This window comes from Numenius arquata, chromosome 2 (genome assembly GCF_964106895.1).
Source record: "Numenius arquata chromosome 2, bNumArq3.hap1.1, whole genome shotgun sequence".
Lineage (NCBI taxonomy): Eukaryota > Metazoa > Chordata > Aves > Charadriiformes > Scolopacidae > Numenius > Numenius arquata.
In genome coordinates this window covers 124732598-124759555 of record NC_133577.1, presented here as the reverse complement: position 1 = coordinate 124759555, position 26958 = coordinate 124732598, and the positions used below count along the sequence as shown (strand labels likewise).

General features: G+C 49.6%; 1 protein-coding gene across 1 annotated transcript in view; it reads right to left on the bottom strand.

The window, feature by feature from the left end:
• Positions 1-26958, bottom strand: part of FRMD4A (FERM domain containing 4A) — a 213325-nt gene that overhangs the window by 127287 nt on the left and 59080 nt on the right. Inside the window, exon 2 of the mRNA XM_074161740.1 lies at positions 6948-7013. Coding sequence (XP_074017841.1) covers positions 6948-7013 — 66 coding nt within the window. The remainder of the gene's footprint in view (positions 1-6947; positions 7014-26958) is intronic.

The following is a 26958-nucleotide window of genomic DNA, read 5'->3' as shown; positions in this document are numbered from 1 at the left end:
GTATTTAAGGTGATCAAAACTCTCAAAAGGGGACCTGAGAGGCAGTGGAAGGCCAGGAGAAGTCTTTCCTGCGGGAGAGAGAGGGCTTCACACCACTCATCTGCCAGGAGCCACAGGCTTTGGAGGGGGGATTGAGTGGTATGTCCCACTCTAAATCAGGTGATGTAAAACCCACCTCAGACACTTCTACAGCTCCCAAGTTGATCCAAAGCTGTGGATCTCAATAATTTTTAATGCCAAAGATATTGAAAAATCTACTTTGCAATTTTCCAAACATTCACTGAGCTGGACTACAGTCTTACTCTTGCTGTAGTAAATCAGGATTTGTTTTTGAAATCAGACTTATACCAGAGTCCTAGCCTTGCAGTTACTCAGGGAAAATAAAACCTCCTTTCCAGAAGGCAGATCTAAGCACCCCTTCATCTCCAACTCATTTTAAATTATGATCCAAATCCAATTTTTGCACATTTTTCTCAGTGCAAAGGACTGGATCCTGCCAGATTTCTAGCAGAAAACTCCACTGCAGTTCAGCCTGATCTCCAGTTATTTGTCTGCCCTACAGAAAACACGCATTATTTTTTTTATGGAGGGGAGCAACACACCAACCCACAGCCTACAAAGCCACTCAGAGGACAATTGTCAAGCCCATGCTGACCCCCTGCATTAGGACAAAGGGACACTCCCCAGCTGCTTTGTTCCAGGTATGGAGAGGCTGGGTGGGATGCGGGGATGCAGGGAGCCTCCCTTGGACACTCACCAAGGGCATCATTGCCAGCCCATCCCAAGCTCTCCATGCCCTGTAGGACATCCCTATAAGCAACCCCAGCATTCATATATATTCACCGTGCTGCTCCTGCCAGGGTGTAAGGGAGGGCAGTGGGGCCGGCAGGACCGTACTCACCCTCTTGCTCGCTCCTCTCTCCTTGCTCCCAGCCCAGCGCTGGCCTCTGCTGCCTTCCGCGGCGATGGTTAAAAGCGCTTTTGGAGCAGAGCCTGCAAGCGCTGCAGGGAGCCGTGGTGCCTCTCCCGCGCGGCCAGGACGGCTACTGGCACCCGAACGTCTCCATTTACGGTCAGGGCTATGCGACTGCATCTCTGCATCAGCCCGGGAGCTGGGGCTTTTAAAGGGATCCCCAGTTTTGGCAGTGGAGCAAGGCTGGACCCCATTTTTCTGCAATTTTTGTGGCTTCCTGGGGGAGATTCAGCCCATCCTAGGGCTTGTTTATCCTTCTCTGTGTGAGGATGGAATATATTTCTGCCGTCCTCATGCAAAATCTGTATCCAAAGTTAGACAGCTTCTCCCTGACATCAGGTGGGTGCCATCCCCAACACCATCTAAAGGGGAACCTTTGCCTTTTTTCATCATACTAGCCCAGGTAACCACCCTACTTATTGGTAGGCAGCAAGAAAATGTAAGCAACCCCCTATTGACTGCAATTTCTTGACCATAAGCGATACTGGAAATATTGCAAAAACTCCAACAGCATCTTGGGAACATTTTATTTCTCCCTCTAACCATTATTAGTGGAGTTATTACTCTCAAAAGATGCTACATCTTCCCCAGGACAGCATGCCTCAGCCTGGCCCCAGCGAGGCTGAACCTGGAGGACAAAGGGACACGGGTGTGCTCTGAACTGAGCACCTCCACTGGGACAGCCATGCTGGTGACAGCCATCCCTGTGGTGGTGAATCACCAGCCCACGGGATGGCTCGCCAGGCTGGTGTTGGCTCACAGCTACCAGCGTCTCCCACTTTGGCTTGGAGGAGGTTCCTGGGGATGTGATGCTGAAGCACGGCAGGCATGCTGGAGACTAGTGAGACAAGTGAGTTGCGCTTGTGAGACCCCACCTGGAATACTGTGTCCAGCTTTGGAGTCCTCAACACAGGAAGGACATGGACCTGTTGGAATGGGTCCAGCGGAGGGCCACGAAAATGATCAGCGGGATGGAGCAGCTCTCCTATGAAGACAGGCTGAGACAGCTGGGGTTGTTCAGCCTGGAGAAGAGAGGGCTCTGGGGAGACCTCATAGCAGCCTTCCAATAGCTGAAGGGAGCCTGCAGGAGAGCCGGAGAGGGACTCTTTGTCAGGAAATGTAGTGACAGGACAAGGGGTAATGGTTTTAAACTGGAAGAGGGGAGATTTAGATTAGATATTAGGAGGAAATTCTTTACTGTGAGCGTGGTGAGGCACTGGAACAGGTTGCCCAGGGAAGCTGTGGATGCCCCATCCCTGGAGGTCTTTAAGGCCAGGCTGGATGGGGCTTTGAGCAACCTGCTCTAGTGGAGGTGTCCCTGCCCATGGCAGGGGAGTTGGAACTTGATGATCTTTAAGGTCCCTTCCAACTCTAACCATTCTATGATTCTATGATACTAAGTCCTGCGCTTTCGAAGGACTCCTAAATTGCTTGAGCAGAGTCGGTGTGCAAGGCAAAAAGGTTGGAAAGGGATGTTCTGTGCATCCCATTAATTTTGGCTGTACATAAACACATATCACTGTTAACGTGTTTTTGGATGCACTTGCATCGCAGCTGGGAGACAGAAATGCTGCAAGCTTACCCCAAGCTCTTTGGGTAGTAAGAGTTACTTAAGAAGTGATAACATGGACATCCAGGTGGGTTAACCCCTATAGATGAGCATGGTGCTGACCCCCACATCTCTCCCTGGCTCTTCCAAATCAGGCTCAGTCCTCCTCAGGGAGAAGGTTAGAAACAGAAAACCCAGTTATTTCCTACAATCAAATTCCAGAGCCCTCCAGACCCCACAGACGGCTCTGCTACAAGATTTGGATGAGCTTTATTTCTGCAATAACTCCTCCAGATAGAAAGAATTAGGAGGCTTAACACTTTTGGATGACAGTTGCCGGAGCGGCCGTCAGATAACAGGCACTGGCAGCCGGCACAGGAGCCAGGAGCGAGCCAGGCTGCCTGATTCAGCCAGCCCTCAAAAAAGCCATGTTTATAAAAACCCACATGAAAAAGAACGAATTGCCAATTACGCAAAAGTCTTTAAATAAAGCAACGCAAAGCTTTCATGTGCAGCAGACAAATGATACACAGTCACAGGGAAATAATATAACATAGGGAGGCTGAGAGCAGGGAATGTGAGCAAATCCATTTTCCAGAAGCCAGAAAGGGGAGTTGCTCGCTGAAAAGGATTAGCTGGATAAAGCCAAACACTTTTTTTCTTTAAAAAAAAAACTGCATTAGAAACTAAACACGCATCAAACAAAGTGGAAAAGAACCACATTGTAAGAAGATCCAAGGAGCGACGCTCTGCTCCTGTTTGGAAAGAAAATTCTGTCCAAAAAACACCCTACGTAAACTTGCCACACACACCACATCATCAACAGGCATTTATCAAATGAAACACATACGAAACGCAACTCTTCTTCCTAATCCCAAGTCAAACAGGCTCTGAGTTTCAGACCCTCAGGAAGAGATTTCCATATGATCCTCCTCTGTCTCCGTTTATGATTAGCCCTTCTAAATTTCGGCATTTATCTGACAAAACACATTGGGGAGGGCTTTCTTTTATCCGCAAAGCCTGTGTTTCTGCTTTTCCTTAAAGGTTGCTGCTGTACCGCTCTGCAGCCGCTCAGCTTGGGAGGAAAAGACTTTAGTCAAGACCCTTTGATTGACTAAGCCCAGGATCACTTTCCTGGTGGTGGTAACCCCAAGCCCTTGCGTTACGTGCCAACACTGAAGCATTCACAGAAGGCGTTGTAAAAGCTGCCTCTGAGCCAAAATCTTACTTTTGGGGCTCAGTAATGCAAACAAAACATATATGCGTGAGGGGTCCCACTGGCAATCGCTGTGTGGCGACTCTGAGGGGTCTTCGGAGTTTCGGGGGGGACTTTGTGGTGGCGAAACATTTCAATCTGGTCTGGGGGAGCTGTTGCACAGAGCCAAGGCTGACTCCTGCGAGCAACCGCAGGAGCACAGCTACCACTTGCCTGAGGTATGGTCTTCATTAACCACCAATTGATATGTTTCGAACGACATATTCATAACCCCCCGAGTCTGATCACAGCTAATTTGCAGACAAAAAAAGGGAGTGCATTTGCTTAATACACTGCTTTTTGCAAACACCCTGATCGTTCCCAGATGCATCTGTTTCTGCCCAGCAGCTCTCGAGGCAGCAGGAGAGGAAATAATTTCAGCTCCCGAGAGTCACCGGCATAAGCAGTTTCAAGATGCTCCAGGAGCCCTCCTGCATGTGTTGGAGGGAGCTGTACCCTTCTCCCTCCTTCGATCAGCTTCTGCTGGTTTTATCCACACCAAAATACAGCAGCAGGATGCCTGAACCCTTCTCTAAGCAGACCAGGTGAGGATGGTATTTCGATCTCACCCATGACAGAGAAATCAGTTCTACTTGTTCAGTTCTCCTAAACTTGCCATAAGAGTGTGAAATTAGCTATGGAAAAGCTTCCAGGAAAGGTTAAGGTTGTTGGGAATGAGGAGAATCCACACGAGAATTTGAGAACCTGTCTCCCTAGTAATTCAAGCCAACTCAGGTCTAGACGCTGAGACCCAGCACAGCTACGGAAGAATCTCTTTCCCAGTATAAACCAGCAGATCAGCCCTCCCTTTCAGCTTGTGGCAAGGTACCCATAGAAGAACGCAGCTTTGAAGTGACAGCCAGAAGCTCAGGGTTGGACGAACATTTTATTTACTCCTTATTCAGCTCCTTATTCAGTTCAGCTATGAGATAAGGTAACAATAAAAATAATGGTGCTCGGAACTTACAAAGCAACTTTTATCTGACATCTCAGCACAAGTTACAAACAGTATGGGTCAGCTGGAGAGATTTCCCCTGGCAAAGTGCAAATTGATCCCAGAGGGAGCCTATGATTTGGGACCTGCCAGGGCAAAGCACTACTCATCTGGGTTGCATCAGCCCTCTCCTGCCCAGAGCAGAGCAGCCCTAGCACCACACCAAAGCTGGTGGTCACAAAAGCATGGTGCCCATGCTTTACAGGAAGGCAAACCAAAGTGGTGTGCCCATGTCTAGGGAGTATTGGGGACACACTTGAATCCAAAAATCCTCTCCCTCTGTTGTCTGATCCACCCAAAAGTGATTTATTTACGATTGCCCTGTGTAGAGGCTACCCAACAGCATTGAAAAGCCTTATTTAACTAGAAAAGCACCGGAGATGCCTCAGTGGACAATCCTGTACACGTACGGGCACAGTGCTGCTCCCGAGAGCTGGGTCAACCTGCATGCAACTGAGGTTATGCTTTTTCTGGGTATGAATTTTCATACTTATACCTCCTGGCTTTCCCCATTCATACGTTACTTGAAAACGGCAAAACGATTTATTGTACGAAAAAAATTCAGTCATGGGTCACTTGCAAACTAGTTAGTGTGATTTACAGAGCAATTCGCTTCCTATATTGATCACTAGAAATTCCCACTGAACGTGTGATCAAACAGTTAAAAAAAATAATCATGTGATATTGTTTCTGCTCGCTCAGGAATGGACACACGGCTTCCCAAACCAGCATCCTCAATTGTCATCTTCATGTGTTTTTTTGGTGTTATTGATTAAAAAAACCCCAAATAAGCAGGTTGGCCAGGGCAGCTCATATAGATTTCTCACAGGGTATTTTACACTGTGATTATTAATATTGTGAGTTGTCCTTTAGCGGAACTGTTCTCCAACAGCCCATTCATTTTTAATGGAACTAAGAAAAATGTAAAATAGGCATTTATATGAAATAGGAAGCCAAGTGCTGCGTCCTTGTGATGAAGGTGGCTGAACTTCCCCCAGCCAGCTGCTAAGCTTCAGCGAGCCCGGTGCAGCCTGGTGCAGGGATGCTCACCACTCAGAGACCATTAGCGTGGTGGTTTGTTTTAATTAGTCATCCTGATTTAGCTGTTCTCATTCCTGGCTAGTTCATGGTTATCCAGGCACTCGAGGAGCGTCTCAGAGAGCTGAGGGATTTCACCTCCTCAGTGACTAAGTACCAAAAAAATGTTACCCATTAAACGTTTTGTTAATGGTATTTTTGAGCAATTTTGCAGAAAGCGAGGCTGAATGTTCTTCCGGTGATTCAAGTGGCCTTCAGCAACCCCCATTCAGGTTTGCCTGTGCTGGGTAGGATCCTGCCCCCCTCCCAGCTTATCAGCTGCGGCGGGGAATTTGGGCAACTATGGGAAGTTTCATTTCCTGCTTCTCGGGCTAGCCCAGCAGAGTTTGTAAAAGGAAAGACATTCTTCTAATTCTTGTTATTAACCCATTGGTGATCTCTGAGACACGAGCCAAAATTTTCAGAAAAGCTCAGGATGCTACAGCTTCCATCAGCCCATCATTACACAGCCAGCACCAGCCTCTCATTTTTCCTAATTTTCCATATATATATATATATATTTTAATAAAGAATAAGGCGGGTGGAGCACAGACTTATTTAAATGCATGTTTATGTTTGACACACGATTTACAACCTCTGTAATCCCTCCAGCAATGCCTGCCTGTGGCACCACAGCCTCTTCTGCTGCTGGTGCAGGTGGGTGCGTGGGGCACCGCCACCTCCATCACAGAGCCCGGCATCGTGCCCCAGAAACTTGGGATGGCAAGTAAAGAGGAAAAAAACCAAATGCTGGAAGCATTTTAAGCAGATGCAATACATTTCTCAAAACTAAGCAACGCCTCAAAAAATAGCTAAGTGATGTAGTAACAGTGTCAAAAATGACCAGAGCTGCTTTTCTGTCTCTCTGGCAGTGACTGGGACAGTTTTTGGCACAAAATACGTGCTGAATTAGTCCTTCCTGCAGATATGTCTTAGCAGATCCTCCCCACCCAGCATTAAGGCAGCTTCCCTGAGCTCTGCGTGCAATCACGGCTTGAAGTTGTTGAGAAAACCAGCTGAAAAACCTTCTCTCTCCCCACCCCAGTGAAAATCTGCAGCCGGGGCAAACTATCGCATGGTAAAACGCGGCGGTTCCTACCTGAACGAGGAGCTCCAGCTTCCTGTCGTCAAGGAGGTGGACTTGGCATCTGCGGCCCTCCGTCATCTGCAAGAGAGAAGAGGCACGCGTGTCAGGGCGCTTGGCTTTCCAGCTCGGCACGTGGCTTTAATTCGCTGTGGCGCTTTCAGTTTGTGTTTGTTTGTCGGTTTTTGTGGGGGTTCTTGTTGTTGTTTTTTTTTTTTTTTTTTTTTAATTAATTAATCCCCCTTCTTTTGGTGCCAGGGGAAAGCAAAGGCTGGAAAGACATCAAGAAAAGCCACCCTGGTAGCTGTTGTGGAGCAGCGTGTGGCATCTGCTTGGATGCCGCTGTGAGGAGGAGGTCGTTTCGGTGTGAAAAATGGGGTCAGGGGGATGGTTCACAGCACAGAGGCCCCAAAATTTCATGTCGCAGATGGCTTGGCTGGCGGAGGAGACATCCAGAAAAGTTTCACCCCAAACCCCTCAACAGCAGCAATTCAGCCACCCTGGAAGCGGCACAGAGCAAGCAAGGCTCCTCCCTGGGACACACCAACTGGGTTGGACCAGCTGCTCATTTGGGCCTGAATTCCAAAATGGGCTTGTCCTACTTGGGGTGTCCTATTTAAGACGTACCACAGGAGCCACTTGCGATATACGAGTGATATACAAGCCACTCGTATAATTGCTGGTCCAAAGGTGCTACCATAACAATATAGTTCATTACAACTGTTAACAAATAATATCAATAAAAACTTTTAGGTATAGAAGACTGTTTCTTCCAAGGTCCTGTAGATCTGGATCATAGAATCACAGAATTGTCTGGGTTGGAAGGGACCTTTCAGACGATCATTGAGTCCAACCATCCTAAGAAGCTAAGAAATAAATGAGCCACAGCCTGAGGAAACTCCTCGACAATCAGTCCTTTCCTGGCTCTCCTCTTGCAGAGAGCACGGTAACTGGGGAGAAACTTTGCTTTGCAGAGTTACGGATCTGGACTCAGCCCTGCAAAGCCCTTCAGCGCACACAGACACAGGCACAATCCCGCTATCTGCTAATGGGATATGGACTGCCTAAGCCTCTTTAGCTCCTGGAAATCCCTTCCTCAGCATGAATTAGGCAGCACACAGACAGCCCTCCTGGTGTGGGCTCACCCCACGGCACTCACGCATGCCTGTACCCACGGCAGCACAGACCCAGCTCAGCATGGCTCAGTCCCCCAGGGAACCACCACCCTCCAGCCAAGGCACCTTCCTGAGCACTGCATGGATCCCCAGCTCAATTTAATGACATTTCTTGCCATGACGAGTCCTAAAGCATCACCATAAGGGAGCAGAGGACCATTGGGAGCCTGACAGGGGGGTACAGGCTGTTGGGTATGTGGCTGCCACAGCACCCTGGGCATTTCTGCCCTCATCCATCACCTCTCCCCACCGGTGACAGCTGAGCTGAGCCCACGATGCAAAGCTGCCTTGCAGAGAGCAGGGAGATGTGGGCTTGGGGGGTTAACTGAGGACAGCTCGGCTTTCTGCTTTAGCTCTATGGGTTAAAAATCAGCCGCTTGTGTGGCTTGATGGGGACAGATGCGCTGGCATCCAGGAGGCGGTGGTGGAGGGCAGCCGGCAATGCCCCACCATCGACTTCACCCATTCAGGAGCCCAGGCGGTGCGTGGCCATTGCCATGGGGGCTGCAACCTTGGCCGTCTCCATCAGCATCACCCTCACCCTGCCGGTCGGTGGCTATAGACACAGGAGCCTGCTGAGCATTTCTGGGTGCTCCTGAGCTCCCACTTGCCAGCTCTGTCCCACAACCATCTCCCTCTTTCCTGGGGCCAGGACAGGCCGAGCCTCCTCCTGGCCCGAGCCTCTTCCCAGCAGCAAAAATTCAATTGTGCCAACTACTCTATTGAGCCTCAAGGTGGCCAGGCAAGATATGGAGTTTACTATGAAACAACTTCAGTCAAAACGAGCTTTTCCCTTCAACTCATCCCAACTTTACAACCCTGGCATGCCCAATGCCATGCGATCCAAACAGACTTTACCCGCGTTGTTTCTCACACCAGAATGCCTCTGGAGTATTGTGCGCCCTAAATAACATCGCCTTCCTTCTTGTTTTCCGTGAGTAAAACTGGAGCCCTGGCATCACAGCCAGAGGAGAGCCTTGTAAAACAAGGCTTCTCATAAACGTCAGCCGGTTACCGCCATGGCAATAAATTGTCTTCTTACTAGAGTTCTCTCCATATAATGCAAAATATGGCTTCTCATATGGTACATCACTTGGGGGGTGAGATTTTTCTCTCTGAACTCTGTATGAAACAGCTTTGTTTCAGCTCAGTTGTAAAGCTATGCCCAAGGCTGACAGAAGGGCTTTGCAATGGTTTGCCCTGCTTGGAATAAGAGTGGTGTGAGTCCTGTTCACACGGGCACAGGGAACCCCAAACTTTCTCTGCTGGGCTCTTCCAGCAGATAAAACTCCGAGGGGCTGAGCTCTGCTTCAGCATCTTTCTTGTCCTCTTACTGTCACGTATCTGCTGCATCCCCAAGATGGTGAGTATGCACCGATATTCCAGTTTTAATATAAGTTTACCCAAGGCAAGAGATAAAGCAGTGAGTTTATCGTGGTGGTAACACGTGATGGCAGGAAGGGAAACACAGCCCAGCTCTCATGTGTTACGCTCCATCGGTTATACCAAAGTTGAAATAGGAATAGAAGAAGGTGAAAGGGGGAAGAGGGAAAATTTTCTGAGATTTTTGACTTTGTGCTTTAGTGTTTCAGCAAAGCTCTTACTTTCCATGTGGAGATTCTTTAGCTCTCCATGCTTTTCCAACCCAGAGTTTTGTATCCCCTTAGTGCTCTTGCTGCTTAAAGAAATCCCAAATGCAAACAGCTGGTTAACACGAAGTATCTGAATAAAGTGAAGCTCTGAAATGCAGCACATGATGATTGACTAATTGCAAGGCATTTCATGAACATCACTTGCAGAAAAGGGAGAGGGAAGGCCCACTGCTTTCACATCAGCTTGTCCTCAGCAGTTCTGTCCATCAGCAAAGTGACTGTCAAAGCTCATGTCAGTTTTATAGTTTGATCACACAGTGTGTGAGCACACAGCTAGGCACGTACTTTATTTCTCTGGTGCCACCTTGTTTCTCTGCCTCTCAGTGGTTTGAAGGTTCATGCTACAGGCTGATGACCCCAGCTGGTGGCCTGCAGGCTGTTTCCACCTAAGGTTTCCTACACAAGAGAGGGTGAAGAGCTGCTGCAGGATCTGGAGAGGATGCATCAGCCACTGCACAGCCTCGGGGGGAGAAAGAGGGCCAGCACTGGTCCCTGCTCCCAGTCCCAGCTACCAACACAGATGGTGAAGGAGCCTTTGGGTTTGGAACTGGAGGCTCCAAGTTTTGTCTTGGGTGATACCTTGAAACTCAGAAGGACCATAACATACATGGCTGGAGATCTGCTGCGGTATTTCCTTCTGCAGACAGGATGCCCAGCCATGTGACTTTTTGCTTCCCTTCAAAACAAATTATGTTTTCCAAGACAAAAAAAAAAAAAAAAGAAAAGAAAGTAGAAGACAGACTTCCTACTTGATATAAGCTAAAAAATGATGGTCCTGTACTCCCTTCTTTATGTTTTATTATCCCACCAGGTGTCTGGAAGCCCACACTAAGTGCTTTTTTGCATCGTCAGACCAATACAAATCCTGCTAGTTTGTCAGAGCAAGAAATAGGAACATTTCAAAGCACAGTGAGAAGGGACTGATTTAGCACAGTCTGTCTGCATGAAAGATGCTGTTTCGGACGCTTTGCAAATCGGCTGATCTGTGGTATCTTCTGCACTGTGGTAGGTGGGACCGTGGCCAGCTCTTGGGAGACAAGTCAAGGAGCCCCGTCTGCTTCTCTGTGTAACCAGAGAAGGGAAATCACCACCAAAGCCCTATAGAGGGATACGTGGGAGCAGGAGGTCACAGAATCACGGAATGATAGGGGGTTGGAAGGGACCTCTGGAGATCGTCTAGTCCAACCCCCTGCCAAAGCAGGTCCACCTAGAGCAGGTTGCTCAGGAACGTGTCCAGGTGGGTTTGGAATGTCTCCAGAGAAGGAGACTCCACCACCTCTCTGGGCATCCTATTCCAGTGCTCTGCCACCCTCAAAGTAAAGAAGTTCCTCCTCATGTTTAGATGGAACTTCTTATGTTCCAGTTTGTGCCCGTTACCTCTTGTCCTGTCACTGGGCACCACTGAAAAAAGACTGGCCCCATCCTCCTGACACCCATCCTTTAAGTATTTATAGGTGTTGATGAAATCCCCCCTCAGCCTTTTTGTCTCCAGACTAAAAAGACCCAAGTCCCTCAGCCTCTCCTCATAAGAGAGATGCTCCAGACCCCTAATCATCTTTGTAGCCCTCTGCTGTTCTCTCTCCAGCAGTTCCCTGTCCTTCTTGAACTGGGGAGCCTAGAACTGGACACAGTGCTCCAGATGGGGCCTCACCAGGGCAGAGTAGAGGGGGAAGATGACCTCCTTTGACCTGCTAGCCACACTCTTCTTGATGCACCCCAGGATGCCATTGGCCTTCTTGGCCACAAGGGCACATTGTTGGCTCATGGTCATCCTGTCGTCCACCAGGACTCCCAGGTCTTTTTCCTCAGAGCTGTTCTCCAGCAAGTCAGCCCCCAACCTGTACTGGTGCATGGGGTTATTCCTCCCCAGGTGCAGCACCCTACATGGGATTTCTCCAAGCAGTTTCTTGATGAAGTCGAAGTTAGCCCTTCTGAAATCCAGGGTTTCAATCCTACTTGTTTTGCGCATGCTACCCATGATCCTGAACTCTATCTTTTCATGATCACTACAGCCAAGGCTGCCCCCAACCTTAATGTCCTCCACCAGTCCCTCTTTCTTTGTCAGAACTAGGTGCAGTTGTACACCTCTCCTTGTTGGCTTCTCTACCACCTGAGTCAAGAATTTATCATCAATACACTGGAGGAACCTCCCGGACTGTACGTGCTTGGCTGCGTAGCCTTCCCAGCAGATATCAGGGTGATTGAAGTCTCCCATGAGAACCTCCCTTTAGGTCACTAAGCATGAGCTGAGCACCACAAGTTTGGACGGAGGATGACTACAAGGAGTGAATTGAGGTTCTCCTCACCCAAGGATCTCACCCAGAGAAGGATGGGGGAAACTGAGAAATAAGAGACACAAAGGCATGGCTTTCCTTTCACCATGGAAAACCAAAATCCCAGCAAAGAGACAAGAATCAATGGTTGATCAGAGATGTTGACAGAAAAGAAGGACACTTGATATGGCTGAGAAGCGTGGGAGTTTGCTCTCAATCAGGTCCTGGCTTTCACTATGAGCTCAGTGAGGTTTCCTGTGCAAACACAGCCTTGCAGTGTCGTTCTGGAGGGCAATAGTCCACCACCCTTACTCCAGAAAGTAAAAAGTCAACCTAACTAGACAAAAAGTCTAGTTCAACCTAACAGTTGAGACGCCCTCAATGCTCAAAACAAAGAGAACTTTCAGACATTTCAAGTTAGGTGAGACAATTCCCCAGAGAGCTCCACCGCCATGCCTGCTGCTTGTTCAGCCACTTGCACATGGTTTGTCCCATACCTGGAGCACACCTCTAGTGTTCAGCCCAGGAGAGCCCTCCAACAGCCAAGGATGCTGTATCTACAACAACGCCCCAAATTTCTGATTTCTGATGCTTATCAAGATGTGTGAAGAGGTGGGAATGTGCACGCACTCCTGAGTGCTAACAGTTCATCCATATGGCAGGGAGCTGCACACACTGGGTGTGAATATGGGCCACATGCATTTCATGGGCCAGACTTATCACGAACTCAGATGGAAATTATGCACCAAAATACAGAACAGATTTTTTTTTTTTTCAAAGCAGCTCCGTACATCACATTTTTACTGAAAATCTGCCACGTCTTTTAGTGCCTACACATGCGGCATGACCCCTGAGCGCTTGAAGAGCTGAACACAAGCGCTTTCAAAAAGCTCTGTCATTTATGTACATTTACGTATGAGTGTGTAAAGGCTAGGGATAATATATCTCCAATACAAAAACACAGATGGTGCTTGTAAGGCATGTGAAGATCTGAAGGAGTGTGTTTGTGTGGACGAGGTGGGGGATTGGTGTGCGGGAGAGCTGATCACACACACACGACGTGCATATTTTCTCTGCTTCTTGGCTTCTGCACCTTCAGGATGGGGAAAACTGATGCTGACCTCCTTTGCAAACCCCTTTGAGACCCATCAGTGACAACAAGACCTGACATACCCGCTTGTTCTCTCTAATACAGGGATGCTACAGAAAGGGAATCTCTCTCATGGTTATTTGCGGGATCTTCTGAATCATAACTGTTTTTCTCAAGGAAAGGACGTTTTAGCTACCTTTATCACAAGGCTTTAAATCTCCTCTGGAGGCTCCTGCCCAAATATTTACACAATGGGTTTCCTAGGGAAGGCAGGCTGGCGGTTGTTTTGCTCTGCAGCATGAACTGCTCTGGCAATTGGCCTCCTCTCTATTCATCTTCGCTGTAACTCCAAACGTCGTCTCAGAGAATCCTATAAACAGCCCGTGACACAGCCCGAAAACCCACACCGGGCTCACTAATCCCCGCACGTCCGTCACTTATGTCACTAAATTATCAGCAACTGTCCACAGAACTGCTCCATCCAACACAAACAGCCAAGGCGAGGGGAGGAAACAGCTCCAAAGGGAACCTTTCCCTTTCAAAATGAAAAAACCCTCCTGGTGAAAGCGCTGTCATACTAAATAACTCAAAGGCACCAAATGCAAATGCTATTTACAGTGGCAGTTCTATAAATATCTGCGGCACGTTTCATTAGCCAGGGAGTGCAGAAATAAAGAGGAATACGGCGTATTCTTCCATGACTCAAATCAGAAATTATAATTGGAGGCAGAATATTTCCTAAATGCTCGCTGCCTGTATGGGAGGCAATTACTGTGCCGAACACACAAAAATCTGTGTTGCTTTGCCTGCCGTTTGGACAGACCCGCTGAAAGGAGATAGGGAGAGATGACAGCCCGCTGATTACTATAAACTACTAGATTAAACATCCTGCTCCCACTTGACCACCTCTTACTGCCTTCTCATCCTGGAAACTCCTAAGCTTGTAGGGAGAGAGAGAGAGGGGGAAAAGCAGTGTGTTTTCGATGTCTGCACAATTTATTTTGTGCATGTGGCAGCACTTCACTTTGCTGAATCGGGGCTGGTCTAGCAAAGGACTGTCTGTCGCACTGACCAGCACTGTCTCCTGGCTTGTCTGCATCCATCTGTCATCTCCTGTCCTTCACGACCCTGGAGGAATGGTCTATCTTTCTTTTTTATGCCACGTGTTCGCAGAGCATCCTCCTCAGTCGATGGTCTGCATCAGCACCTAATAAATAATACCAGTGGTGACTGGGATGAGGATTGGCTGCAAGATAGTCTGTGAAGAGCTGAGCCACATGGCCCATCCTTGCATGGGCACCTGGGGAGAGGGGACATGGCCACAGCTGGCTCTGTGCATGGTGGGAAGGAGACCAGCCATGGGCGGGCAGCTGAGGACCAGGCAAGTCTCTGCCCAGAGAGACATGCTGGCGTGCACGTCACTGTGGTTTGCAGCACTGCTCAAGCCATCTTGCTTTCCAGGTCCAAAGCCCTCGTTCACACTCCCTTCCCCTGCCCTTCCCCTTCAGACAGGCTGGTGTCCACCTGAGACTCGGTGCCTGGAAGCTCTCGGGATGGGGGAAGAGTCAGGAGAAACTGTTGTTTCTGAAGATGGGCCTCATTTCTACCATTTATTTCCATGAGTCGTTCCTAAACCAATAGTGGAAAGTCTGGACTGTAATTATTTTTTCAAGAGGGAGAAAAATCATTTTAATTTGGCACAAGGCTCCTGGTATAGGAAGCATAGGTCTATATAGCCTGCCCTGCCTGTAAAGGTCAGTGACACAGTACGGAACATGGGCTGAGCTTTCTGAACTAATCCAATACAGAAATACAAGGATTTCTCACAACAATGTGTAGGAACCCACTACACAACACTTCTGTCATGCAAATTTGTTCATGTGATGATTTTTTCAACTGAAAAGGCTATTTGGTGCTCTGGAGCAGGAGAAATTAGTTGTAAGCCAGTTGTTTATTCCCTAGGAAGGTTATCCCATCAGTATCCTCAGGAATCTGCCCTCTTCTAGCAGTACTTCTGTAGGAGAATTAAGATGTTGCATATTCAAAGAAACAGGAACATCCTTTTCAGCATTCCCTTTCAAGGGAACTTGGTGGCAAATGGAGCTTTGGAGCTGAGAAGATGAGCCCAGGAAAGATGCTGTAGATGTGGATGATGGAGACGTGAAGAGAAGTAACCAGACTCCAGCTTCTAAGGCAGCATGGGTTTCCCTGTTACAGAAGTGCTCTGAGGCTTTGGGAAATACATGCACAGTCTGTCGCTGGATTGAATGGCCACAAAATACACGCTGACAATGATGCAGCATCTCCCATAGGTTTGGTAGGACTGGAGGAATGTACTGTGTGCAAGGCCTTTGGCCTTTTCTGTGAGCCTCTTTACCCCACCCCTCGACAAATCAATGTCCTCACCCACAGACTAGGGAATGGAGATGAAATTGCCGAAACCATGTTTGCAGATACAGCTCTTAAAAACCTCTCCTGTCCTGCAGGAAGGGAGTGCTGCCGTCCCCTGGAGGAGCTTGATGTTACCCATCGCGTGGGGGATCTGCACAGGGTGTGTGTTTAGGAGGGGTTGCATCAAGTGTTCTGATTGTGTCTGCGAACGGTCATTCGTCAGAAGAGGAAAAAAACAGCTTCAGTAATTAGAAAGCAAGAGTCCTCCTTGAGAAAGGAGGTGGGACGGTGTCAGCCACGGTGTCACCCTGGAGGAAGCACGCCACGAAAGGCACGACCCAGCCATTGTGTCGATGCCGACGGGGAGCGATGGGATAAAAATTAAGGCAAGTTAAAGGCTGAGTGACCTGGTGACTTCCCTGTTTTGTCTTGAGAGCTGACAAAAGAGTTCCTGGTCTGCCCAGGGGCTCCTCGCTTCCTCCGTGCTGTGCTTTCCAGCCTGCTCGGGCATCACCCAGGGACATCTGCACAGGTTATTTCTCATGCTTCCTCTAAACAGCGCTCAGCAAAAATGCTCTGATTCAGCAAAGCACATAGCTGTGTCCATAAATCCCTTTTATTTCAGTGTGACATCAGCAAGTGTTTAAGTGGCTTACTGTATCAGGGCTGAAATGAAAAACCGTCTCCTACGGTCCTTAAGTCCATTTACAACATCAAGCAATAACTCTCAGGCGAACTTTAAAGCTGGGAATGCCGCGTCTTAACCTCAAAACACTTGGTGCTTGAGCCATGTAGTTAGAATTAAATCTAATTCCGATGCCGCATTTTAAACCAACCAGGGTATTACCCGGCAGACGCCTAAATCACTGCTCTGAGAGCGGCTGAGCCTTGGAGGCCTGATTTCAGTTATATCCTGAGATAAGAAAGTCCTTTCCTGGAGAGGCCGGCTTCCTCATGAGAATGGAGGTTGTGCTGGTTTGTGTCACGTATTGTTTTCTTTCTTAAAAATAATCACAGATCTAAATCTTTTCAAGTACAAAGGGAGGCAGAACATCTCGCGCCCTCCCTGCCTTCTGTTGTTGATGCAGGAGGAGAGGGCATTCCCAACGCATACTTTTCACTGCGTTTGATTCTTCAGCCTTTGTAACTCTTTCCATTCCCTTTCTTGGCCGGAAAATAAACCAGTTGCCAGCTTAAAAATATATCAGCTTCCAAGCATGATCCCCACTATTTACAAGGCAGGAGTGGAGAGTGTAGGAGATTTGAGATGGTTGGTCAGAGCACGCGCGGAGCTCTGGAGCTGAGGCTGACCACAGGGAGGTGACACAGTTCTCAGTGTTATTTATTATTTTTAGTCTAGAGGATTCACTGGCCACAAATGTCTTAAACCTTACAGATTTGCAACCCCTTCTGGACTCAGGAAAAGTGTGTCTTGATAAATGTTGACTCAGCTGGCTAGTTCTGCAGGTGGTTCAATGTGGACACCTGCTTCAGGCCAACTATTTAAGGTCAAGAACATGCCAGAGCTCTTAAAACCTTGCTTCACACTGGGATCCTGTACCTATTTATCTCCTCAGCTTTTACCTTGGGAAGCTTGTGTTGTTCCTACAGCCTTTCTGCATGTGCAGCGTGTTGGCTGCACCCAGCAATGGGTAAGGGCTGTGAAGGGAATAAATAATAAATAAATAATCATGCAACTGAGGTGCCCAGCTGCTCCTCCTCCCTCTATCTCAGGGCTCTTCCCTGTGGTCAGTGCTTTCATGCAGATGAGTTTTAACTGAGTCAGGGGATGGGATTTCCATCCTCTCCTGCCAGACTTTCCTGCACAGCCTCATAGACCTGGTAGACCAGCTCCTGCCTGGAGCTGACCACAAGCCCTGGTGAGAGAGGAGAGCCCCAGAGCTGCTCTGCCCTTCGTGGCTCCTCGCAGAGCAGACACCAAGCCATTCATACTAAGAAGCAGCTTTAGGTGCAGTGAAACCACTCGATCCATGTGAAACCATTGCAACCGGAGGGGTCGCATCCTACGGGAAGCGGAAGGCAGGTGGCTAGGACAGCCTTCGGCCTCATCCCACCTTACAGACTTTGGGACTATTCATTCGTACTATGCTATTCATCCACAGTAATGCCCAAAGGCTGCAAAAGTGCCACTATAACCAAAAAACATAGCAAAACATAAGCCCCCTCACACCTACGTTAGTGAGACAAAAGGCAGACTATCTTCCTTGCTACAGGTTTCCCAGTTAAAACCCCAGATAACTTGCCCTGTACGTAAACTTCTCCTGAACTAACTCAGCTAAGCCAGACTGTGTGAAGAACATCTTTATTTTGTGAGCTTTTCTTCCACACACCCACCCTCACCTCCCTACCCCCACCCCCTCACCCCCCTGCTGTGGGATGAACTTATTTTCTAGATAATAATCACTTTAAGGCAAGTTCAGTAGTTTCATCCCATGTTTGCACATTATATACAGGGGCCGTGATCCATCATTTGGGCTTCCAGTCCCTAATGCAGCCCAAAGAAATAAATATCAATGGCAGAACTAAAATGGGATGCTCAGAGGGAAAGGGGATGAATGATCTTTGGTGTCTTTGCCCAAGGACAAGCAACATGGTCCTGGGACAGGCGTTTCATCAGCTTTTGAGCTTAGCTGTGCTTCAAGAAAACCGTGATATGTCTTGGGAGGGTCTTGCTTCCCCTGGAAGATCTCCATATTTACTCTGTTCACTATGCACAAGGGACACAGCATGGTCTAAGGGAAAAGGATCTAAATTATCCACCAGGGTAATCCTTTACCAATGAGGGACTCTGCAGCCTTTTATATGTCACATCAACCTCTCTGTGGGGACTCCTGGTCACCTTCTGGTTCATTCCATACTGCGACAAGCACCATGAATCATCATCATAACAACCATGTGGCACTAAAGTGCATAGCAATAGAGTATTATTATTATTTTTTCCAAAGATGTTAGAATGTCTGTTAATCTCTCCTATGTCTGACTTTTAATTCCTTGTAAACATACATAAATATGTAATTTTTTTGTATGGTTTCACACTTCAAACATGGCATATTTTCAGCAAACTGTTCCAGATATCACTCTTTGTGCATGCAGACGGGGTGGTAATTACATGAGAGCATCCAAGTCTTCTGGGAACACATTTGCAGGAGGTTTGGTTTAGTTATAGAGGAGAACAGGACGATTTATTTGCTACTGAAACTAGTGTGATTTGTTGGAGAAAAAAAAAATCAATATAGGTTCATAGGAAGATGACCAAAGTGACCCACGGCAGTGGAAGCAGTAGTATGTGTGAAATATTTTTAAAGGACAAATTAAGATTTAAGGCTCAAAGTGTCCTTTTAGTGCTCGTTGAATGTTTTGTACCTACAGTATCACTAAGCATTCGGAGGTGTGGGCGGTGATCGCCCTGATCAATAGAGCCAAGGCACCGGGCAGTGCATCACTCAGATATTCTGCAACAGAGCGGGTCAATAGATAGCACTGAGCAGTGTTATATATAACACATAATAGAAAACACACTTGGAGAAGTCATTCCAGATGTGAAAAAAAAATGTAAAATTTTAATCTGTACACAGAAGTGGGTTGGTTGGTTGTTTTTTTTTTTTTTCCTTCTTGTTTTGAATAACACTCTAAGAACTGATACGCTTCCAGTGGAAAAATATGTCACCAGGTTGTTTCCAGCCACTGCTAATCAGCGGGTTTGACATACTTTTGATGTCGAGAGCCAGGGCTACGGCTGGTGCCCAGGCTGGGCAGCCGCCAGCGGTGCTGCCTGAGCTGCAACAGCTGATGGGGTCGGTGCTGGGTGGACGTCGTCCCCCGATGGGGTTTCACAAGAAGGATGGGGCGAGATGCAGAGCACATTCAAATGACGAGCAGCTGACTCATCCTCAGAGACGCAGGTGTTTTTAGAAACAGGTCCTGGTTGCAAAAATCTGGTTTGGCCGTTTCTGCTCCTGCTTTGTTCGCTGAGCAGGGCAGAGCTGGGGCCGTAGGACTGGGACACCTCCCAGGGGCTCTGCCTGCACACCTAGGTGGGTGGGAAGCACGAAAGCATCCTACCTACTTTCCCTTGTCCTGATAGCTCCTGATGCTGAGCACCCAAGCATCTAGTGAGGCCTAGAGGTAAGACTAGCCCCACTCAGGGCTCAAGCAGGGAAAACTGCCTCCAGGACACACAGCCTGCGCTTTTATACTCCTGTTCATCTTCTGAGTAATGCCAGAATTTTGCATCGCCTCTATTGAGAACACTTTGGCTATTGGTGCAGCAAAACCAGGTCCTCTCTGCATCAGGACACCTCACAACATAATAAATACAGACATCCTGTAACCTCTGCACAGGAGAACCTGGAATAAGCACCTCGATTTGAGCCTGACTTTGTACAAGACATCTCTGCCTTTAAAGAGTCAGGGAAGAATGTTCCTTTCTGGAAGGAAAACACAGCAGCTCTTTAATACCGTGCAGAATCGATGCAGAAGAGTTAAGGATGGGAAGCGAACAGGGAACAGCCTGATGCAGTATCTGCAAACTCAGCATCTGGATCCGATACCCCCGAGCCCTACGCTCCCAGGATTCGATACCCATTTTGGAGCAGCCTTCTGCCACGTAGGCAATCGGCTGTGCCGGCGAGAGGGGACTGAGAAAGCGAGGACACAGCCCAGCACCTTTACATTTGAAGATCCCCCCTCCTCCCCCAAATCGCCATTGGCACCCCCAGAGCATTTCAGAAAGAATCTTCCACGGTGCAACACAAAGGCAAAGCAGGCTCAGTGCTTCCCTCCAGCTCTCCCTGGTCTTGGTGAGGCACAAGTCTCCTTCCCCCATCCCCACCACCTCCTGCAGCACAACCCCAGGTGACACCTTCGATGGCTGTATCACCACCCCCAACAGGGCTGCAAAGCCTGCCAGGGCACCCAGACCACTTCAGACAGTGCTGTTTTTTTTTTTTTGTTCTTGATGTTTTTTGGTCTTTCCAGCTCAGAATTGCAGAAGGCAGTAGAAGTTACCTTCCAAATTTGTTTTCCGGCATGCTTCCACACTGTGTATGTGTGCGTGCACAAAACAAGCACTGTATCTGATTACATGTCCCCTAAACCATCCGTGTCCCCTTGAGTGCCCCATTTCACTACAGAATCACAGAATTGAATGGGGTTGGAAGGGACTTCTGGAGATCATCTAGGCCAACCCCCCTGCCAAAGCAGGTCCACCCAGAGCAGGTTGCACAGGAACATGTCCAGGTGGGTTTGGAATGTCTCCAGAGAAGGAGACTCCACCACCTCCCTGGGCAGCCTGTTCCAGGGCTCTGCCACCCTCAAAGTAAAGAAGTTCCTCGTCATGTTTAGATGGAACTTCTTATGTTCCAGTTTGTGCCCGTTACCTCTTGTCCTATCCCTGGGCACCACTGAAAAAAGACTGGCCCCCTCCTCTTGACATCCTCCCTTTAAGTATTTATAAGCATTGATCAGATCCCCCCTAAGCCTTCTTTTCTCCAGACTAAAAAGACCGAAGTCCCTCAGTCTTTCCTCATAAGAGAGATGTTCTAGGCCCCTAATCATCTTTGTAGCCCTCTGCTGTACCCTCTCCAGCAGTTGCCTGTCCTTCTTGAACTGGGGAGCCCAGAACTGGACACAGTGCTCCAGATGGGGCCTCACCAGGGCAGAGTAGAGGGGCAGGATAACCTCCCTCGACCTGCTGGTCACACTCTTCTTGATGCACCTCAGGATGCCATTGGCCTTCTTGGCCACAAGGGCACATTGTTGGCTCATGGTCATCCTGTTGTCCACCAGGACTCCCAGGTCTTTTTCCTCAGAGCTGCTCTCCAGCAAGTCAGCCCCCAACCTGTACTGGTGCACGGGGTTATTTCTCCCCAGGTGCAGCACCCTACACTTGCCTTTATTGAAGTAATGAGAGTGTCTGGCGGTACACAAGCACACACGTGGCAGCCACGTGTGGAGATGGTGGGCATCGTCACAAAACCCTAGTTGGGGATAGCCGGGAGAGATACCATCCGTGCAGAGCAAGGACAAAACTGATTTTTAAAGGTGGAAAGAGCTCAATCCGTGCTCCCCTTTCTAGGGCAGGCACTGAGTTTCAGACTTTGTGCTGACTTTCCAAGCTGCTCGCTTGAGGCAGCAGCTTCCCACCCCTGGCTTGTCCTGCGTAAAGCTGGTGTGGAAGCGGCGGGGTCAGCCCGCGGCGGCTCCGCTATCTGCAAAGTGCTTCCCGGCGCGAAACATTTCGGCTTGGACGGAGGGGATGCCAACATTGCCTGCAGCGTGTGTGGTAGGGCTGCAGCCACGTTCAATCCCACGTGGTCAGGAAACCCAAACAAGGGTAGATTTATTTTGGTTGGGAGATCTGGGAACTTCTAAGAAGAACAAAAAAAAAAAAAAAAAAAAAAAAATTAATCTAAACACAGAGCCTGAGCCTTGCGGGTTGGCAAGCCCAACAGCCATTGTCAAAATGTTACATGTTACACGTGGAAGTGTACTCACAAAGGATTCCTGTAGCCGAAATGGGAATATCAACCTCTTTTCGGTTTGCAACTTCCTAGGAGATTTTCAGTGGATCCCTTTACAGTGAATGTAAGTTAAAAAAAAAGGGTCAACTTGCCGCTCTTTTTTGATGCCCTCAAGAACTTTTCCCAAAGATTACTGCACTAGGTCACACCACATCCCATCGGTGCAGACAGAGGGTGAAAAGGGCATTTTTCTACCCACTAGTGATCTTTTCTTGAGGGTGGGAGACAGTAACTGTTTAACACCCCATGAAAATATCGCACAGCAGCTCAGGACAAGAGCAGAAGGATGGTGTGTCTGCCAGGAAAGAAACCATAGGGGGTTTCTTTAAGAAGAGCATCATTAACTGCACTGGAAATCAGATGGTCCCTGCTCCTCTGGTCTCCTTTGTGCTTTAAAGCTGGGCAAGTCCCATCCCACCCCACGGAGATGCACCCAGGGTATCTGGCACCATGCACGGGGCCACAGAGAAGTGTAACAGAACCACGAAGCAGGGATTCACTGGGACGACTTCTTATTCTGACAGGCAGCCTGCTGGAGCCAGATGTAGACAAGGAGCAAACCTCCAGGCTCCCATCAACCTGCAAGTAGGTGGAGTGCAAAGGTGACTTGGAGCGGAGGGAGGCAGGATCAAACCCTACGTGTTTGCCATTCATCAACATGAAAGTGCTCCCAGAAGCTCAGAGCTGATCAAACATCTGGCCAGGGCATCTCCGCAGTGTCAGATCAGAGAGAAAAGCACTCAAAGTCATTTTTGGTCCTTGATAAGATTCATCTCCAGAGCCAAAGAGGGGCTCCAACTCATTGTGCAGCTTTGGAAAATTGTTTGTGGTTTTCTAGGAAATGGCACATATTGAGATTTCCAGGAGGGCTGGGGATTAAGTTGTTAAAGGTCTGGGAGAAGGAGAGATATCAGGGAATGTTGTCAGCTGCAGTGGTCCCCGAGGCCACGCTAGGCAATCCGCTGCAGGCTTAGGGAGCTGTATGGCCTGGGAAAGGCTGGGACAAACTGGGATTTGGAGCTGGAGGAGGCTTGCAAGCAATTCCACCACAGCTTAACCTTGTCAGACCTTGCTGCCTGCTGGGTTGCCATGCCCTGATTGTACTGGGGCCCCTGGAAGGAGCGATCCAGCAAGGGTGACTGGAGATTGGAGTTCCCAGTGACCTTGGGATCCCTTGGGCACCCAAGCACACCCCATCCTGCCATGAAGCTTGGGGACCCTGGGTTAGCCACTGTCACCTGCTCTTACAGCTCACCCCGCAGCACTGCCTCCCCCCAGCCCCCAAGAGGTGGGGTATTTGTGGGGTGGCTCCCAGCTAGAAGTGGATTTTGGGTGCAGCTCAGAGGCACAGGAACACTGACTGCCTCAAACCTAGAGTGTTTTGAATGAAAGACACCCAAGGTCCCTGAGAGGTGAACGTGAGCATGGCCCCAACCCTTACAGCAGCCTTTGCTCGCCCCAGCGATCCAGCTGGCTCCTGCTTAGCTCACAAGAAGTGGGTCACACCGGGCCTTACCAAGTCTTCAGGGACTAAGCCCTGACCCCAAATTTGCTTGGCGTTGGATCAACACACTCCTTTTAGACCTTCCCTGCGTGTCTCACCCCTCTTGCATTGCATGACCCTTCCTTCTCCTTCACAGTCCTACCAGACTGGGACTTGAGACTTCAGTCACACCCCAGCCCCTTTCAAATTCTCCCTAATACAGCTTTTTTCTCCCTCATCCATACCACGCGGTTTTACTTTGCCTTTGCTGTCTGTTAAGCTGCATTCAAACCTTCTGCTGCTATTCACGCAGCAAGCAAACAGCAACAAAGGGGATATGTATGACTGTAACTATCTCTGATACGTAGGACCAGACTCTGTGACTTGGGAAGTCTTTCCCAGTCTGATGTCCCTACTAACAACACCCAATGCACTAACCAAAGCTCTTGACTTGACTAAACAATTTGACACGATCTCAACAGAAGACTCTCTCTGTGCCAAGTGATGCTCCATTGCCCTGTGGCCCTAAGTGACCCCATGCTATGACCACAGGTATCACTAAATATTGACTTGCATTTTTAATACAATAACCAGTTCAGACACACGGCGATGGGACAACCAGAAACCACCTACCAGGAGAAAAGGGTAGCTTGCCCCAATGGGTTGCCCAGAGGTTCACTAGTGTAGTAGTGGCTCAAATAATGGCAGAGATCCCCTATTTCTACCCTGGTGCTTAAAGCAAAAATTCACCTAAGAATGAAATTTTACACGTGCGTAAATCCACATGCATCCCACTGGTGCATTTATCCCCACTGTGGGAACTGATTTGGATGGGACCACTCGCGGTGTGAGTGACCAATGCCAACTCCTTCAGCCTGTTTGGTCCTTAGAGAGACACAGTTGACATTAGCAGGAGTGCAAGGCGGTGCTGAGCTGAAGACCCTTCAAAATATCCTCTCTCATTACAAGGAGCAATATATTCTTAGCTCGCCATGGCTTCTGCCACAACCCCCCTTGCTCAAGCACTCCATGAGAAGCTTTCCCTCTGCAGCACATGGCATGTCCCCGCCTGACACCGGTACTTAAAACCACCTTAAAAATATTAATATTTGGAAGAGGACAAGCCACCGGTAACTTGTGCCTGGAAGGTCAAGACGAGCAGCTCTGAGACACCAAGCCGAGCTGGTGCACCATCGCCCGGCCAGGGTTAGCATCGCGGGTTCAAGTTAGTGTGCAATGCAGGCAGCAGCCCTCCTGCCGGGCCCTCTGCCATCACCGCAAGGAGAAAGGGGATCAATCCGATAGTTTTAGCTCCGCTAAGATCTCTCCGGTGCCTGGCAGGCAATTCTAGGCAGGGAAAATGGCACAGACACCCACGCCAGTCACAGCTCCCTCCATGCATGGACAGGGGATGCTCATCAGACCCTGGGGGACGACCTAGAGGGAGCTGAGTCCAAGACACCCCGATGTCCATCTGGCACTGGGAAGAGCTGGGATTCAGCCTCTCTCGGTACCAAAGCACTAGGAAAGCCCGGTTCTGCCGTGCCCGTGAAGTGCAGCGCGCAGGCACAGGCACCACACCCCCTTCCCGGCGGAAAGGGCCAGCGGTGCTGGGTTGTTTTTTTTTTTTTTGTTCAGGACAACGTTTTAAAATCTGAAACCAAACCAACAAGCTGGGAGTTCAGCTTTCCCTGTGACCTGACTTGCCTGGGAGAGGAGATTTGCTAGCTCGCTCCCGCATCTGTGTGTGTTGTGCTGCTAAACCGCTGCCAGAGCTATTATTAGAAACAATTGTCTCTCCTGGAAATTTTATATAGAGGTTTGAAACAACTTTTCTCATGCCCTCCCCAGCAGCGAGCGGGCTAACAATGTGGCCGAGAAACCCTCCTTACCCGAAGCGTGTCTGCAAGGCGTGCAGATACACCCAGGCAGGCACAGTTTGGAACCAGAGCTATTTATTTGTCTTTTCTAGCCCTGGATCTGTAGCAACTTTTCTACCCCTGATTTAGGAAAAGGTGCCTAGGGGAAAGGAAAAACAGGCTAGCGGGGGCTTTACCCTTTGCGAAGCCCCCAGCTCTGCATTAAACTTGCTGCAGCCATTTGGAAAGGGAAGGAGCAGTCCATCTTAGCAGTCAGTGGGGACAGGCATCCAGATTGCTGGGGAGGTGGGGGGGAAGAAGAGAAATCACAGCACCAGCGTCTCCCCCTCACACCCTCTCCTTCCCTCTAGTGCAAAAAAACCCCAGCCGCTGAGCTCGTCTCCCTTGCTCGCCCACCAAATTCAGGATTTGGGGGTGGTTTTGGTGTGTTTTTTTTTTTTTTTTTTTTTTTTTTTTTTGTAAAGGCTAGAAAAAGCAGATGCTGCCCACATTTCTCTCTGTTTGAGATAAATGGAGGGAGGGGGGCGTGGAGCCACCCGCAGACTGCGGCTGGGCTTTCCCCGCGGGGGCCGGGGCTGGAAGGGGAGCCCCGGCCCGCCTCGCCTCCCCTCGCCAGACAAAGACCCCCGTTACCTTCTCCCGCTCCCTCGGCGGCTCCGGCGGCCCCTCAGCTCCGAACCCGGGACGAGAGCATCCCCGCCGCACCGGCGTCTCCAGGCCGCGGCTCTACCGCACCGCATCCATCGCCCGCCGCTCGGCGCTGGGATGCGCGGGGCCGGCGCGGCCCTTCCCTCCGCTCCCGGCGGGCTCCCCGGGCGGTCCTAGGGCGGTCCCATGCTCCCTGCCGGGATACCGTAACCCTCCTTTTCCCCTTCTTCGTCTTCTTCTTCTTCCCCTTTCCCCGCCCGCCGGTCCCCGGCGCCCGGCTCCTTGCGCGGCCGCCGCCGCGCTGCGAGGCTGCGAGATTGGAGCCGGGGAGGGAGTAGGAGGAGGAGGAGGAGGAGGAGGAGGAGGGGGAGGAAGGAGGAGGAAGGAGGGAGGAGGGCAGCGAGCAGCAGTTGGCGCTGGGTCATGTGAAACAGATGAACCCGGCTGGGGCCTGCCAACATCTGGGCTCCCCCTCGCCTCTGGGAGGAGGATGAAGGGATGGAAGGACGGAGGGAGGAAGGGTGCAGGGGCGGGGGGCATTCATGCCCCCCCGACCCACGCGTGCACACCTTGAAATGATAATGGAGAGGGGAGAGAGCAGAGGGGATGCTTGCTCCCAGTGCTCACGCAACCCTGGCTGGGAGGAAGAGGAGGGTAGCGAGGGCCCCAGGCACCCATGAAGCTGGGCAGGCAGAGCATCTCCTGCCAGGCTGCGGCCCTGGTGCTGGGGAGCACCCTCCCGGGGGGGCACCGTCCCTTCTCCTAGTGATTTTCTCCCCTCTTGGCGGGGGAGGGGGGGCAGAATTTTCCTCCCAGCACCTGGCTGGAGAAGAATGCAACTTGTGATGGTGTAAAAGCGCACACACCAGCAGAGGATGCTGCCCGGGGATAA